An 18,063-nucleotide genomic window follows, 5' to 3' on the forward strand; every position below is an offset into this window, starting at 1 on the left:
CCTCCTTTCCGGTCGGTGCGCGGCCTGAGCGGGGGAGGCGGCGCCGGCACCGGGATCGGGATCCGGGTCGGGATCGGGGCCGGCTCCGGCACCGGGACCATGTTCCGCCGCAAGCTCTCGGCGCTCGACTACCACAACCCCGCCGGCTTCAACTGCAGGGGTGAGGGGGCTGCGGGGCGGCCGGGGCAGGCTGGACCGGATTGGGATGGGATCCATGGGATCCATGGGATTGGGATGGGATGGGATTGGGATGGGATGGGATGGGAGCCATGGGATTGGGATTGGGATGGGATGGGAGCCATGGGATTGGGATTGGGATTGGGATGGGATCCATGGGACGGGATCCATGGGATTGGGATGGGATCTATGGGATGGCATAGCATGGCATGGGATCCATGGGATTGGGATTGGGATGGGATCCATGGGATTGGGATGGGTTGGGATTGGGATAAGATCCATGAGATTGGGATCGGGTTTGGGATGGGATCCATGGGATTGGGATCGGTATGGCATGGGATGGGATCCAAGGGATGGAATGGGATTGGGATCCATGGAATTGGGATGGCATGGGTTTGGGATGGGATCCATGGGATGGGATTGGGATTGGGATGGGATGGGAGCCATGGGATTGGGATGGGATCTATGGGATGGCATAGCATGGCATGGGATCCATGGGATTGGGATTGGGATGGGATCCATGGGATTGGGATTGGGATGGGTTGGGATTGGGATAAAATCCATGAGATTGGGATTGGAATTGGGATGGGATCCATGGGATGGCATTGGGATGGGATGGGATGGGTTCCATGGAATTGGGATTGGTATGGCGTGGGATAGGATCCAAGGAATGAAATGGGATTAGGATCCATGGAATTGGGATGGCATGGGATTGGGATGGGATCTATGGGATGGGATGGCATGGCATGGAATCCATGGGATTGGGATTGGGATTGGGAGGGGATTGGCGTGGGATCCATGGGATTGGGATTGGGATTGGGATTGGGAGGGGATTGGCGTGGGATCCATGGGATTGGGATTGGGATGGGATGGGATCGAAGGGATGGAATGGGATGGGATTGGGGTTGGGATGGGATCCATGAGATAGAATCCATGGCATGGCATAGATGGATGGGGTTGGGATGGGATCCATGGGATTTGGATTGTTATGGCATGGGATAGGATCCAAGGGATGGGATGGAATGGGATTGGGATGGGATTAGGATCCATGGGATTGAGACGGGATGGGAATGGGATCCATGGGATGAGATGGGATCCATGGGATGGGATTTGGATTGGTATTGGATCCATGAGATAGGATCCATGGGGTGGATGATGGATGGATGGGATTGGGATTGGGATGGGATGGATGGATGAATGATGGATGGATGGATGGATGGGTGGATGGATGGATGGGATGGGATGGGATCCATGGGATGGGACTGGGATGGGATTTGGATTGGTATTGGATCCATGAGATAGGATCCATGGGGTGGATGATGGATGGGATTGGGATTGGGATTGGGATGGGGTGAATGGATGGATGGATGGAGGATGGATGGATGGATGGGATTGGGATTGGGATGGGATCCATGGGATGGGATGGGATCCATGGGATGGGATGGGATGGGGAAGGCCCCTTTCCCCAGGCCGTTCCAGGCTCTATCCCATCCCCAGCCTGGCCTTGGGGCGCGGTGGCTCCCAGAGCTGTCCCCCCGTGCCCCCGGCTGGGAACTGCGGAATTCCAGCCCCAGAAGGGATCTGGGCTCGGAGCAGGCGGCGGGGGATGGGAATGTGCCGCCGGGATGTTCGTGCCGTGCCTTTGGGAGGGGCTGGGGATGGGGGCTGCGTGCTGGAAGCAGAGTTCTCTGGTTTGCACCTTCCCTTCTGTGCTCCTGGAGCTGTAATTCCCACAAAAAAATCTGCTGGCTGATGCCTTTAATGGGGTCAGCTCAAAAATGAAAAACACTCAGGGGTGATTTTTGGTCAAAAAATGCACAATTTTAATGTTTTTAAAATATATATTATATACTGTGAGGTTTTATATATAAATATATACATTTATAACCCACTAAAAATATAATAATTGTATATTATATAAATATATTTTATATTTTTATATAAATGCATATTTATAACACACTAATATTTATATCTGTATGTAATAAATATGTTATGTGTAAATATATTTTATATATAATATATATTCATATTTTATATATAAATATATACCCCACGAAAATATATTTTTATATATACTAGATCAAATAAAGATATACTCACTAAATATATAAATAAAGATATATTATAAAAATATAAGTGTATAAATAGATACTAATAAATATATACTAAATAGGTATATGCCCACTAAATATATATTTAGTAGATTTTATATATATATATATGTGTGTGTATTTTTATATATATTATGGATATATATCAATATGAGAATATTTTATATGTATAATATATATATAAAATATATTAATATATATTTATAACCCACTAAAACATATATCTTTATAAATATATAAATATATATATGTTATGAATATAGAAGTGAATAAATATATACTAACTAATAAATATATACTAAATAGGTATATGCCCACTAAATACATACATTTCTAGCCCACTAAATATATATTTAGTGGATTGTATATATATGTATGTATTTTTTAATATATTATAAATATATAATATATAAATATGAACATATTATATATGTAATATATATATTTATAAGCCACTAAAATATCTATATTTATAAATATATACTAACTCCAATAAATATATCCTAACTAAATATATAAATAAATGGATATTATGAATATATAAATATATAAATATATACTAACTGATAAATATATGCTAAATAAATATATGCCCACTAAATATATATTTATAACCCACCAAAACAGAGATATTTGTAAATATATACTAACTAAATATATAAATAAATATATAAATGTATAAATATATACTAACTAATAAATATATACTAAATAGGTATATGCCCACTAAATATATATTTAGTGGATTTTATATATTTTTAAATTTATATAATTTTTATTTTTTTTTTAATTCATATAAATATGGGGGGTTTTAATGGGAAAAGTGCTCAGAGGCATCAAGATTTGTATGACTCAGATGAAAACTTCAGATATTTTTGAATTCCTGCTCTGTTTGCTCCTCCCCACAGATGAAACAGAGTTCAGGAATTTCATTGTCTGGCTGGAGGACCAGAAAATCAGACACTACAAGATCGAGGACCGAGGGAATCTGAGGAACATCCACAGTGAGGACTGGCCCAAGTCCTTTGAGAAGGTATTTCCTTGCTGTAAAGGACATTTCACAGCTGCTGTGGCTTTGCAACAGAAATAAATAACTCTGAATATTTGTCCTGTTGCATTTCTAGGAATTTAAATGTATCGTTGAAGCCAAACTGGGGGAGTTTGTGACAATGGGGGAATTTTGTGCATAGTTTTCCCTCAGCTTTGTTTGTTTAGTAGGTGGAGTATCCATCCTAATCTGGTTTTTTTAGATTTTTTTTTTTGCCTGATTTGATTCAGCTCTTGAACCAGAAAGAAGACTTGACTGCAAATAAACAAATTTTTTCTGCATTAATGCCCCTCCTGTCCCAAAAGGAGGTGGCTGAGGCTCCTGCAGGCCTTGCCAGCGTGTGAGGGAAACTCATCCCTGCACCTCCTGCCATTCCAGATGGATTTTTCTGGAGCCACCTGGATTTTTCTGGATCCACATGGATTTTTGTGGTGTTTTTTTTTTGTTGTTTTTTTTTTCCCCTGGATCCAGATGTTTGGGTTGTTTTTTTTTCCCTGGACCCAGATGGATTTTTCTGGACCTAGATGGAATTTTTCCCTTTTTTTTTTGTGGACCCAGACAATTAATTTTTTTTCTGGATACAGATAATTTTTTTTTCTGGATCCAGATGAATTGAGGGGTTTTTTCTAGGTCCAGATGGCTTTTTTTTTTCCTGGACCCAGATGGATTTTCTGCACCCAGATGGACTCTGGGTGATCTCTGTGCTCCTGAGCATTTGCAGCCCCCACAAAGCTCTTGAGCTTTTCCTCTTGCTCCCATTTCCCTGCTCTGTAATTCCCAGTGCCCATCCACCCCAAATTTTTTTCCCCCTCCTGGAAACTCTTGCTTTGCTCAGTGAATTATTCCAATATCCTGGAGGTGAATGGGAATATCTGGAATTCCTGGCAGCTGGTGCTGCTGTGGTGCCTTTCCTGGCTTGGTGACAGTGTCCTCTCCATCATTCCCAGGGAATTCCTGCTTTCCAGCCCCTGGCATCCTTTTCCCAGCTCTGTGGCACTCCTGTCCCTGCAGCAAAGGGACATGGCAGGATGTCACCATGTCCTGGTTTTTGGGAGCCTTGGCAGCAGCCAGGGCTGGCTCTCGTGGTTTGGGACACAACCTCAGCCTGGTTTTGTCCTTTTTGCTGGACAACATCCCTAAAAAAGGGAAAATTCTGCTGCTCCAGGGAATGCCCTGGTTTGGGGAAGCCTCAGGTGGCTTCATTCCAGGTGGGAAGGCTTTGTTCCAGTTTGTTCCCCCTTCCCTTGTTCCATTTGCTCTGGGATGTGAGCAGAGAGTAAAGCAAGGGCATTTTGGAACAGTCTGGCAATGAAAAGCATTCATTAAAAATGAAATTCCATTATCAGGTGTCAGACTTGAGCTCGAGGTGCATTGGGACACTCCAGCACGGGTGAGATGCCACAGCAGGAATTTCACAGTGACACCTCTTGTTAATTAATATTTGCTGTGAGGCCTGTGGGAAAGTGACCACAGCCCTGTGCTCCCAGCTGATTCATCCACTAAAATCCATTTTTTTCTCTTTATTTTTTTGCTCCCCAGTACATGAAAGATGTGAACTGTCCCTTCAAAATACAGGAACGGCAGGAAACTGTGGATTGGCTGCTTGGCTTGGCTGTGAGGCTGGAGTATGGAGACAATGGTATGAGGGAATGCTTTTCATACCTCAGAATGGGAGGGGAGTGGGGGATTCTGATTCATTTCCCACAATCCCAGCGTGGTTTGGGCTGGAAGGGACCTCAGGGATCCATGGGCATTACCCCAGGGTGCTTCAGACCCCATCCAGCCTGGCCTGGGGCACTGCCAGGGATCCAGGGGCAGCCACAGCTGCTCTGGGCACCCTGTGCCAGGGCCTGCCCACCCTCCCAGCCAGGAATTCCTTCCCTTTGGCTGGAGGAGTTTTGGTTTGGAGAAACTTTGCAGCATTCTCAGTGTGGGGTCACTCCCTCTGCTCCTTGGTTCCATTCCATGTTCCATTTACCTCAGAGGCAGTTTCATCTGCAACCTTTATTGCCAAAGCTGTGCTGTCCCTGTGCTTTGGGACAGCTCCATGCCCTGTCCAGCTTTCCTGGGATCCTTGCTACAGCTGGCAATTTGTTGGCAAACAACCAAACGTGCCTTCTCCTCCTTGAAGCCCTCCTGTGCTTTCTTGCTGGTTTTTCTGGAGAATCACAGAGAGATTTGGGTTGAAAGGAAGCTGCAAAGACCTGCCAGTCCAACCCCCTGGGCAAGGCCACATCCAGCCAGGCCAGGCCGCTCCCAGCCCCGTCCAGCCTGACCTGGAACACTTCCACAAAGGATCTCCTGCACTTCTGCAGGTGCTTCAGGTAGAGCTTCAGCAAGTCAGGGTCTTCCTTCAGCTTGGAGAGCAGCTGGGAGGTCTTGCAGAAGCATCCATCCTTCCTGCCACACGTCTGGAAGGCACAGGGTGACAGGGACAGAGGGTGACAGGGACAGAGGCACCTCAGGTCTCTCCTGGGCTGCCCCAGGGAGCAGCTTGTGTGGGAATCATGGGATGCTGTGGCTTGGAAGGTCCCTTAAACCCCATCTCATTCCAGTCCCCAGGAATGTTAAGCCTCTCCTGGTTTTCTCCACAGTGGCCAGGACCCTCCTGTGCCTGCTGGGGCTGGGCACAGTCTGGCAAGGCCCTCCCTTGTCCCCCTGGGCCCCCTGGCACCCCTCCCTCACCTTCCTCCAGTGGTTCCTGCTGAGGAAAAGCAGCAGGAGCAGCAGGCACAGGGCTGGGATGCTCCAGTAAAGCACCTCAGCCATGGTGATGCCCTTGGGGGCAGTGCCCTTCTCCAGCTGGGGCACATCCCACACCAGGGTGGCCCAGGAGGGTGGGCACGAGCGGGGGGTGCTGCTGGGGTAGAAACAGCTGAACCCAAAGGCCACCAGCAGGAGCTGCTCCAGGCTGGGCATCCCTCAGGGGTGCTGCTCAGGCCATCCCTGGGTGGCACCTGCAGCTCTGCAGCGTGGGGACAGGAGCTGGCACCCCCACGGTGTCACCAAATGTGCTGTGATGTCACAGTGCCCTTGCACAAGCTAAGTTCCATGGGCAGGGGCACCTTCCCCTGCAGAAATGCACACTGGTTTGGAGTTTTCATCAAAATCAGACAGTGTCCAAAGTGTATTTCACTTCCTTAAAAAATAAAACACAATTTCACGTGCTTGTTTCCACCCCCTGCTCAGAGGAACTTTTCAGCTCCCACAGGACTGGAGCAGCATAATTGCATTTGTTATTTTATTTTATTTCTGGCTAGAGCCAATCCCATTGTAGATATTTACCCCCTTCTCCCTGTGGGATTGCCTTTATGAGAACTTCCTCTGAAGTGTATTAAATGCATTATATTTAGTACTACATTTATTCAGAGAAGTTATTCTTAGACCCCCTTTTAATTTTTTTTTAACAAGAAGTGGATGTGGAACCCTTGGGAACTAGGACAAAGTCATGAAAAAGTGGAGTTAAATCTCCCCAAGTCACAGCAGTTCCATCTCCTTGTGCAAAGATTTGGAATACAAATGTAATTACTGGTGGCAAAATAACAACAGCCAAAGTGCTGCTTTTCCATTTCCTTTAATTCCTGCAGGGCTGAGCTCTGCCCAGAGCAGGGATGGGGTACAAATACCTGTGGTGTGATTCTCAGTCCCTCATGATGGGCAAAATGAGCTGCCTGTTCCTTGGGATTGTGTGAAAAAGGTGGAGTTCAGGAGATTCCATCCTTCAAAGGCTTTGGAAAACCCCAGTGTGGGCTGTGAAACAAACCCTGAGCTGGAAATGTTTTATTTACTCATCAGGACCAACATCATCCTCCCAATTCCTGATTCCTGCTCGAGGCAGAGGAACTGATGGATTTTAGAAGTGGCAGATCTGGGAGATGCAGCTTTTGTGCTGAGTCTTTGCTTCTTTTTTGCCAGGGTTGGGATTAAATCATGAGATGGTGATGCCTCAGGTTTAGCTTTTATATTTTCACATTCTGAGCTGCTTTAGTGTGTGGGGCTGGGCTCCACATCAGGGCATGGTTCTGATGGTGTGTAGTTCTGAGCTCTGTGCACAGAGCAGGGACACAAAACAATTCCTGCTCCAGCTGGGCACCAAGGACAAATGATCCCAATCCCAGCCCAGGAGCACAAAGCCCGTGGGCTGCAGAGAGAAAAACAAGCAGGGTGGGACTGCAGGGGCTGCAGCTGGAACTGGACACTGAACTGCAATGTGCACATGGAGCAGAGCTGAGCCCAGGGAGAGACCCCGGCAGCGCTCGTGCATTTTGGGGCCATTTGGGTTCATCCTGGGGGCAGCCCTGGCTGGGCTCTGGTGCTGCCCAAGGTGGATCCATGGAGGAGATCCTTGGAATCAATCCCTGCTGTATTCTGGAACTCCATCCAGCCTCTGCTCTAGGACAGCCTTCTCAAGGCACCATGGTATTTCTTGTTGGGACTCAGATGTTTATCAGTTCTTATCTCTGTCACAGTCTCACAAACCCTGAGTTCTGCAGCACTGCACTCCAACAAACTAAAAATGGAGCCCCATCTCTCTCTCCCCAAGGCCTTTTAAGGATAAACTGTCCATTTAAGAAACCTTCACTTTTAACCCAAGAACCAACCACCCCTGCCTGCAATGGGGACTTTTTTATCCAGTTGCACAAAACCACCCAAACCCATGGAGAAGAAGGTGAAGAAGAAGGAGCAGCCTCCACCCTAAAACCTCCACCTTGCTTTATAGATATTACTTTTCTAAACCCTTAAACTCTTAATTTTCCCACCCTGTGATATCACACACTTCTATCCAAACTCCACACCCACAATCCCAGTTCTCATTCCATTCTGGAAGCTTCTCCTGGCCTCAGGTCAATGCAGTGTTCTCTTGGGGGTCAGAGCCTGGCAGCACAGAAAGTCTGGAATTCTCAGCAATTCCCAGGGTTCCATCACTTGTTCAGCCTTCTGGGGTGAGGCTGTAATGAAGGGGATCCTGCCCTTTGTAAAACGTGGATCAGGCTCTGGGGCTGCTCCTGGAATCTCTCTGCAGCTGGGAGCTCTTGGAGCAGCTCACTGGAGTGGCAGCTTTTGGTATCATTCATGGAGAGCTCCAAAATCCCAGATTATAAACCCAGAAATCTCAGTTTATAATCCCACAAGGCTCTTGGGCAACTCCCACACCCCAAAATTCCAGCTGTAACACCACAGCTCCTTGCTAAACCTTGAGTTAGTTCTTTTTGCCATTAGTGCTGATGATTTTTGTGTTTGCCTCCTCATTTTGCAGCTGATAAATACAAGGATTCCACCCCTGATGGTGCCAAAAATGCAGACAACACAGCAAAAAATGCAGAGCCACTGATTAACCTGGATGGTGAGTGTGCCACAAGCTCCTGCATGGGGATGTGCTCCATGCCCTGGGTGTTCCTCACTTGCTTAATCCTGTGATGTAGATTTTTTTAAAGCCCCATTTAAAGCTTTAGGAGTGCAGATCTGAGCATTTGCATGAACAGCTTTGCTCTGTAAATCATAATTACTTATTGTAAGTGAGGGAGAAGGAGCAAGATGCCTTAAAAAATAAAAATATCCAAGGAAAGATGATGGCAGGCTGGTTACTTCCATGCTGTCAGGGATTTCATGTTGGCTCAGACTTCCCCAGCTGTTCTGTCATCATAATTTATTTTTTTTCCCTGCTAGGCACAGCCACAATAAATCAAAGTGGTGGGAAAGAGCTGCTAAAATCAACCCTAAATCTTCCAAATATTCTTCCATTCCTCCATCTCCAAAAAAGCAGGGATTGATCCTGCCCTCACCAGCAACAGGAATAAAAAGACATAAAACAATAAAAATGTACAATTAATGTACAGAAGAGAATTTCTGCCTGGAATTTGCTTTATTTTCAAGCACTTTACCTGGTTGTGCAGCCCAGTGCTGATTCCTCTGCAGCCAAATTGTTTCCTCACTGCTTGGAATCATGGAATTAAGGTTGGAAAATCCCTCTAAGATCACAGAGCCCAACAATAAGCCCAGCACTGCCACATTCAGCACTAAATAATGTCCCCAGGTGCCACATCCTTGTTTTTGGAACACTTCAAGGATGCTGAGGAATTGCCTTGTCCATCCTTGAGAGCAATCCAACGCCATGGAGTCAGGCAGCCAATTCTGCCTGCTGGAATCAGTGATACCAAAATAAATGATCATTTCTTTTGAATGATAATCCTTCTTTTTTCCCCAGTGAATAATCCTGATTTCAAGGCTGGAGTGATGGCTTTGGCTAATCTGCTTCAGATCCAGAGGCATGATGATTACTTGGTGATGCTCAAGGTGAGTTTCACACTTTTCCCACCTCCTTTTCTCCTTCTTTCCCCCAGTGCCTGGTGTGTGTTCATAGCTTGAGGTGAAGTTAGTAATAAACATGATTTTTTAGGTAAAAATGTGAAAAAAAAAACATTTATGTGTCTTTCTAAGCAGATAAAAACACAATTCCTGGAAATTCATGCAGGGAGAATTATCCTGGTAAACAATTTTAGCTGAGTTCCTTAAGGAACATCCTCAAAGGAGAAAGTTCTGTTCCAGTGGTAGAAATTAAGAGAAAGTTGAAAATTTAAAAGTTAATGATGATAAAGATGTTTTAAAACAACATCCAAGGGAGGAGCCACAGTTAAAAGTTTCCTTTTTCTTTTGGTCCTATGAACTGTTTATTCCTCGCCATTACTGAAATCAGTTTAATTTAGTTTTGACAACTAATTATGGGGCTTAAGTGCCATAAATAGACTAATTAATTTTCTAAACCATCTTTTTTATGCCTTTAAGAAATTTTCTGACTTTCTGGTGGAACTCTGTAGATTTGGGGTCAAGCCCATACTGTATTTTTTTTTAATAAAAATACATTTTTGATTGACATGATCATTCCTACTTGGTCATGTCATACTATGGGAATAAACTTCGTTTGGTTTGGAATAAAAATAAAAACATTTAACTTAAAAAAAAAACCCATAAAGTGCTGTTCATGACAATAGTTGTGATATTTGCTAAACTTATTTTGGAGAAACCAAAAGCTGTGGGTGTTGAAGTTTATTTAGTGTAAGTCTGTAACTCTTGGAAGAGTATTATGGTAACCTGGTTTCTTGAGGAATTCTCAGCCTGCAGTTATTCCACATGTTTTTTTCTCCTCCTCTCCAGTTTCCTACTTTCCCTTCCCAAAATATCCTTCTTCAGTCGTTAAGGAGCATGGAGATCCCATACCCCCTACCAAAAACCACTCAAAACCCCACAAAAATATCAGTGATAAGGGATATCAGTGAAAAGGGATATCAGGTAGGGAGGGGAGAGCCTGGGTGTGGTGATATTGAGCATTTGCAGCTTGAATGAGCTCAGCTCTTATCAAAATTCCTTCAGATCTTCTCTGCAGGAAACTGTAGAGAATTTATAATTCTGCATAAATAAATTTATGCAGAATTACACACCCAGTAAAGCAAACTTTACTGGGTGTATAATTCTACATAAATGTATTTTTGTTTCCACATCTCTTTTTTTCAGACAGATTTGGGCAAAACCAGCCTGAATTTTCTCGCTTTTAATTCCAGCAGGAGTGGAATCCTGCAGTGAAAATCCCCATTCCAGGAACAATGCAAAGCTGCTTTTGGGGTTGAGATGATGATGTTAGAAGGTGTCAATCAAACTCTAATTCTCCCCCACATTAAGCAGGTTTGCAGGGAATTTCTGATCCCTGTCCAGGCTTGGACACTCAGGAGTGGATGTTTTGGGAGGGCCAGAGGATGCAGGCACAGCACAGACATCTGGCCACAGATTGAGATCCCATTTTCTTCATTTAAACCTGGCAAGTTGATCAGAAAGCATCTGTGGGACACAGTTGGATATTTCCTAATGCCAAAGGCACTTGGAATTCTCTTCCACAAGGTCTGGTTTCACTGCTGGAATTCAACTCCCCATCAAACCATTCCTTTGTCCAGGCCACTTCCTTCAGTGACAGATTTCTAGAAGTATTTCAGTGACAACTTTCTGGTATCAGCTCAACTTTAATCATGACCAAAACTGGGAGAAATCCTGGGGGAGAAACACAGAGCTGCTTCTGTCACTTCTGGCTGCTCATCAGGGAGAGTCTGAGCAATGTGTGTGACAGAGCCAGTTCTTCTTTTTCTTCTTTGCTGTGGAAATCTGCCTGCATGCTATTCCTGCAGTTATTTTGGGAGGCATTTGGAGCTGTAGGTACCAGTAACTGATAGCTCTGATAGGATTTCAGCCCATGTGCTGCAGCCAGGGAAAGCAGATGAGCACCAGGATTGTCAGAGTCAAGGCTGCTCTTGTTCCCAAGGCTAAAATTAATTCCTTTCTGCTCTCAGTCTTTTCCAAGGCTGCCTGGGAAGCCTTGCTCCAGGTTTCTCTGCATGTGGGAGGAGGTTCAGCACCTCCTGAAAGATACTGGCAGCAGCATTTCCATCCCAAGGCAGCATTTTCATCCCAAGGCAGCATTTCCATCCCAAGCAGCATTTCATTCCCAAAGCAACATTTCCTTCCCAGAGGAGCTGCACTGCTGCAGAGTTAAAGGTGTGAGAACTCAGGAAAAGAAGATTGCTGCTGCTGCTGCTTTGGGGCTGTGACCAGCTCATTTTGGGATCATGGAGTTCTTTAGGTTGGAAAAGACCTTGAAACCATCGAGCCCAGCCATTGCCAGCACTGCCACGTGTCCCCAAGTGCCACATGCACACAGCTTTGAAATCCCTCCAGGGATGGGCATTCCACCACTCTGAAATCCTTTCCAATGCCTGTCCACCCTTCCCAGGAAGAAATTTTCCCTGATATCCAACCTAAACCTCCCCTGACACAGCTTGAGGAGTTTCCTCTTGTCCTGTCTCTTGTTCCCTCCCAGGAGATCCCGACCCCCTCCTGGCTCTCACCCTCCTGAGCCTCCTTTTTTCCAGGCTAGAAATCCCAAGCTTTCCAGGCTATTCCTTGTATTTTGCAGCTTCTGTCCCAGGAGTGGCAGGAATTAATGATGTGAAATCCTCGTCACTTCTGGTTCTCTCACCTGGGTGAGATCCTACATGCCACGATTATTCCTAAATGGAAGGGTTTAAGGGCTAGAAAAGTTTTTAAAAAAACCCAAACTGTCACAAAACTGGGTTTGAGGTTATAATTTTGGCTCTTTTCCCCTTGGAATTGCTGAGAAATGCCTCAAGACATGAATTAATTCCTGTCCCCTTTCCATGTTTTTCCCAGGCAATTCGGATTCTGGTTCAGGAGCGCCTGACACAGGATGCCATAGCCAAGGCCAGCCAGTCCAAGGAGGTTTGTACCCACAGCCAGGCTTAATTATTCCATGCTAATTAATGAAGATAAAGCTCTGTCCCCTCAGTCAAAACCACTTCTGTTCCAACAGTTCATTTAGGAGGATGGTGGCAGCTTCATTTATCCCAGCCACGCTGATTCCAGCAGATCTGGGGGTTTGGAGGGCAGGACACACAGCTGGGATTGTTCCATGTGAATGCAAATACACCTGTGTGGGAAATCATGGAATAACTCTTCCCTGAGTTATTTTCCACAGGATTATCCTGACTGCTCAGTGCAGCAGGCCTACAGAGTGAGGAGAAATGCTTGACATGGCTTTTCTTTGGAATTAGCAGTGTTGGCTGCATAAAGAAGTTGAAATATTCCTTGTTTGGAGGGATTTTATTTTCATATGGACACCTCATATGTGTTCAAGGGATGGGATGTTGGAAATCCAGCTCCTCCCTCCTCTCTTCCCCTCAAAAAAAAAGGAGCAGTGAAGGAAATTTCTGCCCTTAAAGTCAGATTTTTGCAGAATTCTTTGCTAGCCACAAGCTGTCTGTTGGGAAGATGTTCCAGGGGATGACTGTGGGATTTTAGTTTTGGATTTCCTCATCATTCCAGATCTTTCCAGCATTTGGCAGAGCTGGGGAAGGCTGGGAAAGGCAGCCTCACCTGCCCTGCAGGTGTAGGAGTGTGAGTGTCCCTGCTACAGCAGCTGGGTCTGCTCAAAGAGCCCAAATTCCTTCATTTTTTTGGCAGCTGCTCACAACAATCCATGATTTATTTATTTCTTTATTTATTAATCAAAGCTTTGGACCTGCAAATCCATAAAACTGTTCAAAGAGCAGGAACGCAGCTGAGCCTGTTGTCTTCATTTTAAGGTTCTGTAATGTTAATAAAAAGCAGCTTTTAGTTGTTGTTTTCATAGCTGCACAGCTGGGATCAAAATGGGATTTTCTTGGAGGAACAGGGAATTTTTATTTTTTTTTCTGCCAGGGAATTGTTCATTTCTGACAGATCTTCAAAGCATCAGCAGGGCTGAGAGGTCTCTGTCTGGGAGATAACCTGGGAGTGTTTTTTCCTTAGGAGTGCCACATTCCAAGGGGTGTGAAGAAAAGGGAGTGGTGAGAAGCAGGAAAATCTGTGCCAGGAGGGACCAGCAACATCTTCTTCATGTGCCAGGGGTTAAAAAAGGAAATATCTCCAAAGCACAGAGGATGGCTGGCTTGGGAATTTAAAAAAATATGGAAAATCAGATTTATTTTTCAGGTTTTGAGTGGTTTGTAAATGGCCACATTTTTGTGCAGCATTCATAAATCAGATTTGTAGGGAATGAGGCTGGAAGTGAAGTTGTGTGTGTAGTTCCTGATGTAAAGGTGCTCTTTTTTTAGTTTATTCCCTTTTGGAAGGATCATGAGCTTGTTGTAGGATGGGCTGAGGGATTCCAAAGGCAGCTTCCCAAAAAGGATCAGACTCAGGGAGTGTGGGAAGAAGGGAGGTAAGGAATTTCCTGCTACCAGGTGACACTGGGGAATTCATCCACGAAGAACTGTCAGAGAAAAAAAGACCAAAAATGACAATTTTCCCTCAGGAACACCCCAGGCTGGCAAGGACCTTAAGTACAAACCTCAGTTCTTAAAAAAAATCCTTGTAGGAAGTCTGATATTTCTGGAATCTTTCTGAAGTGGCTTTAGTGGCATTTTGATCACCAGTTTTAACAGTGGAAATGGATTTTTAAGATTGCATTGAACGTGGATTTTGCTACAAAGGCCATGGAAAAACCCCACTTTTTGCAAAAGAGTTGCAGCCACCAGTTTGTGTTTAATGTGTGTTTTGATCAGCTCAGATTCTTTTTTTATTCCATGTGTATAAAAGCCTTTAAAGGAAATTTTCACTGTCTAAAAGCTTTACAGCCCCATCCCTGCAGAAATTAATGGTATTGAACCCTGATGTTTTTGTTGTGCAGAATGCAAGGCTTTTGGCAAATGCTGAAAAAACTCACTGAGGGTAATAAAAGCAAATTCTGGCATTTGGAATGTTTAAATCTAATTTTAAGTGCATGTTGAAGCTCCCTGAGTAAAGATTTAGTGTGACCACTCCTCTGCAGCTGGACAAAGGAAACAGAGCAATGCTTAGAAATGACCACTAATAAATTTTGCCTCGGAGTCTTTCAATAGAGAAAATGTTTAGAAAACTGAATATTTCCCTTTATTCCTAAGCTTCACACTCGAGCAGATGCTTCTGGGGATGTGGTGAGCTCAGCAAAACTTGATTTTAATGCAGAGAATTTCTGCAGCCCTGTGCAATCAGCCCCTGCTCAGAGGCTGGCAGCTGTGGAAAGGCAGAATTCCTAAGAAAGCCCAGTTTTGTTTTCCTGGGGAGCTGCAGCATTGGGTGATGGCTCCCAGTCCTGCTGTTGGCCTTTTAAGGATTGAATGCAGGCACTGTGTATCCAGTGAGGGATTCTTAGGCAGGAAGATTTTTCTGTAATAATACCCTGGGTTTGGTGTTTCAGGACACAAAGGGAGTTGTTTAATCAACTTTTCAAACTTTTCACACATTTTTGTCTCAGCAAAACCCCTATTTTCTCCCTCGGTTTCCTGCTGCAGTACTTGATTTGTTTTACCAAACATTTAAATGACATTTTTAACTTTTTTTTTTCCTTTTCCAGGGTCTGCCTGTTGCTCTGGAAAAGCACATTCTTGGATTTGACACGGGAGGTGAGCACTGCTCCTAATGTGACTTTTAAATGGGAATGCTTGCCTTTGACAGAGTTATTACTGTCAAACCCAGAGCTGATGTGGACAGCAAAAAACCCTGCAGTGGAAAGAATTCCTCCCTCCCAGCTGGTTATTTAGGAGCATCCCTGAGCATTTTGGGTTTGGAACGGCCAAGCCTCAATCCAATCTGTTTGGAATCTGTTGAAATAACAGCTTTTGGTGCAGCCCGAGGAATGCATCGTGCTGCTGGTGAATCCTGCTGCTGCCAGCAGGGGACAGCTCTGCAGGCACTGCAGCTCTGCCTCCCCACAGCCATGCAGGCAGCTCCGGGTGGCGCCGGGTTATTGATAAACCTGCTGGGTCATTGGTAAATCTGATGGGTGATTGGTAAACCTGATGGGTTATTGGTAAATCTGATGGGTTATTGGTAAACCTGGTGGGTGATTGGTAAACCTGATGGGTTATTGGTAAATCTGATGGGTGATTGGTAAATCTGATGGGTGATTGGTAAATCTGGTGGGTGATTGGTAAATCTGATGGGTGATTGGTAAATCTGATGGGTTATTGGTAAATCTGGTGGGTTATTGATAAACCTGGTGGGTTATTGGTAAATCTGGTGGGTTATTGGTAAATCTGATGGGTTATTGGTAAATCTGGTGGGTGATTGGTAAACCTGGTGGGTTATTGATAAATCTGATGGGTTATTGGTAAATCTGATGGGTTATTGATAAATCTGATGGGTTATTGATAAATCTGATGGGTTATTGGTAAATCTGATGGGTGATTGGTAAATCTGGTGGGTTATTGGTAAATCTGATGGGTGATTGGTAAATCTGGTGGGTGATTGGTAAATCTGGTGGGTTATTGGTAAATCTGGTGGGTTATTGGTAAACCTGATAGGTTATTAGTAAACCTGGTGGGTTATTGGTAAACCTGATTCATTATTCATAAATTTGATGGGTTATTGGTAAACCTGGTGGGTTATTGGTAAATCTGATGGGTTATTGATAAACCTGATGGGTTATTGGTAAACCTGGTGGGTTATTGATAAATCTGATGGGTTATTGGTAAACCTGGTGGGTTATTGATAAATCTGATGGGTTATTGGTAAATCTGGTGGGTTATTGATAAACCTGGTGGGTTATTGGTAAATCTGATGGGTTATTGGTAAACCTGGTGGGTTATTGATAAACCTGATGGGTTATTGGTAAATCTGATGGGTTATTGATAAGGAACACCCAGCCAGGTGATCGGGGCTCCATGGGTTTGGCTTCACTTCTGCTCCACATTAATTAAATCATTGCTTGGAATGTTTCACACCAACCTCGGAGTGGGAGGTTGGACTGAGATGATCCTTAAAGTCCTTCCAGCCCAACCCAGCCTTTTGGGTTTTTTAAAATTTATTATTTTTATTAATTTTTATTGTAATGTGGATGTTTTTAATTAATAAGTTATTATATGTATCTATTTTATTATAATATGTAAATATTTAATTCATTATTTAATTCTATTCTATACCATGATTTTTATTATTCTATTAAATTATTTATTATATTAAATTTATTATTATATTAAAAATCTTATTTTATATTATTATATTTTTGTTATGAATTTTTATTATATTTAGCTTTTTATTTTATATAATTGTATTTCTGTTATTTTTTATTGTTTTATTAATATAGTTCTTTATTTATTTAATGTATATTTTTATTTCTAATTATAGAAGTATAAGTTTACGATTTTTTAATTTGTATGTTTTATTTTTATATTAATTCAAGCTTTTTAGGGGTTGTGAATTAATTTTTTGTGTTTATGGAAGGTTTTTTGGGGATTTTTTGTATTTTTTCTTGTTTCGGGGTTTTTTGATTTTGTTTGTTATGTTTTGGGTTTTTTGTGGTTTTGGTTTGGTTTTTTTGGGATGTTTTGTTTGTTTGGGGCTTTTTTTGGTTTTGTTTTTTGGGTTTTTGGGGTTGTTGTTTTTTGTTTGGTTTGAATTTGGGTTTGTTTTTTTTTTTTTTCTATTAAAAAATTTCACTTTCATGATTCCCTCATTCCCTGAGCCCGGGCTGCAGGGTGGTGGGAAAGGTTTGGATGCCACCCACCCCTCTCCAGGGAATGTTCTTCTCTATCCCCACCCTGGAAACCACCATCAGGAACACCAAAACTCCCTTAAATCCCTCCCGTGAGCTGAAAACACTGGATAAAACTCTGGGTAAAACCCTAAATAATTCCAGCTCCTCTCTGTGCCTCCCCAGACGCTGTTATCAACGAGGCTGCCCAGATCCTGCGCCTGCTGCACATCGAGGAGCTGCGGGAGCTGCAAACCAAAATCAACGAAGCCATCGTGGCCGTGCAGGCCATCATTGCTGACCCCAAGACTGACCACAGACTGGGCAAAGTGGGCAGATGAAGGCAGGAGAGCTTCCAGCCCCTGTGTGCTCAGTGCAATTAGGAACAGCTCCGCTCTGGCACGCAGCTTGAAACGGGATTAATTGGCCTGTTTGGGAAAGAAAACAGGAAATTGAATTCTGACTTCTGATGAATTACCAGATTTTTCTTGAAATAAATGAAATCGAGGGAAACAGATTGTTCTGGTGAGCTCTGAGTTGGCAAATAGGACTTTTTGTGTGTGTGTGTGTGTCTCTTTTTCATTGTTTGGCTTTGTGTGGAGGGGAATGTTACATAAAATCTTCTTTTCCTGAGGTCCTGCCCTAGGAACAGCTTGCTCCTGGCTTGCTTGCTG

At 43.9% G+C, this 18,063-nt stretch overlaps 1 protein-coding gene across 1 annotated transcript; it reads left to right on the forward strand.

The window, feature by feature from the left end:
• On the forward strand, positions 1 to 17,906 carry RTRAF (RNA transcription, translation and transport factor). Its single transcript, XM_064422843.1, has 8 exons — positions 1 to 160; positions 3,200 to 3,324; positions 4,879 to 4,978; positions 8,597 to 8,683; positions 9,545 to 9,633; positions 12,550 to 12,618; positions 15,272 to 15,320; positions 17,576 to 17,906. The coding sequence occupies exons 1-8, from the start codon at positions 100 to 102 to the stop codon at positions 17,728 to 17,730; spliced, it is 735 nt and encodes a 244-aa protein (XP_064278913.1). The 5' UTR covers positions 1 to 99; the 3' UTR covers positions 17,731 to 17,906.
• Positions 17,907 to 18,063: the final 157 nt, after the last annotated feature.

The sequence above is a fragment of the Passer domesticus genome, chromosome 6 (genome assembly GCF_036417665.1).
Source record: "Passer domesticus isolate bPasDom1 chromosome 6, bPasDom1.hap1, whole genome shotgun sequence".
Lineage (NCBI taxonomy): Eukaryota > Metazoa > Chordata > Aves > Passeriformes > Passeridae > Passer > Passer domesticus.

Excerpts from the sequence above, each read along its gene's own strand:
- RTRAF (XM_064422843.1), top strand. The coding sequence starts at position 100 with ATGTTCCGCCGCAAGCTCTCGGCGCTCGACTACCACAACCCCGCCGGC. Across the intron at positions 4,979-8,596 it reads GCTGGAGTATGGAGACAATG|CTGATAAATACAAGGATTCC; the intron begins GTATGAGGGAAT and ends CTCATTTTGCAG. Across the intron at positions 9,634-12,549 it reads ATTACTTGGTGATGCTCAAG|GCAATTCGGATTCTGGTTCA; the intron begins GTGAGTTTCACA and ends TGTTTTTCCCAG.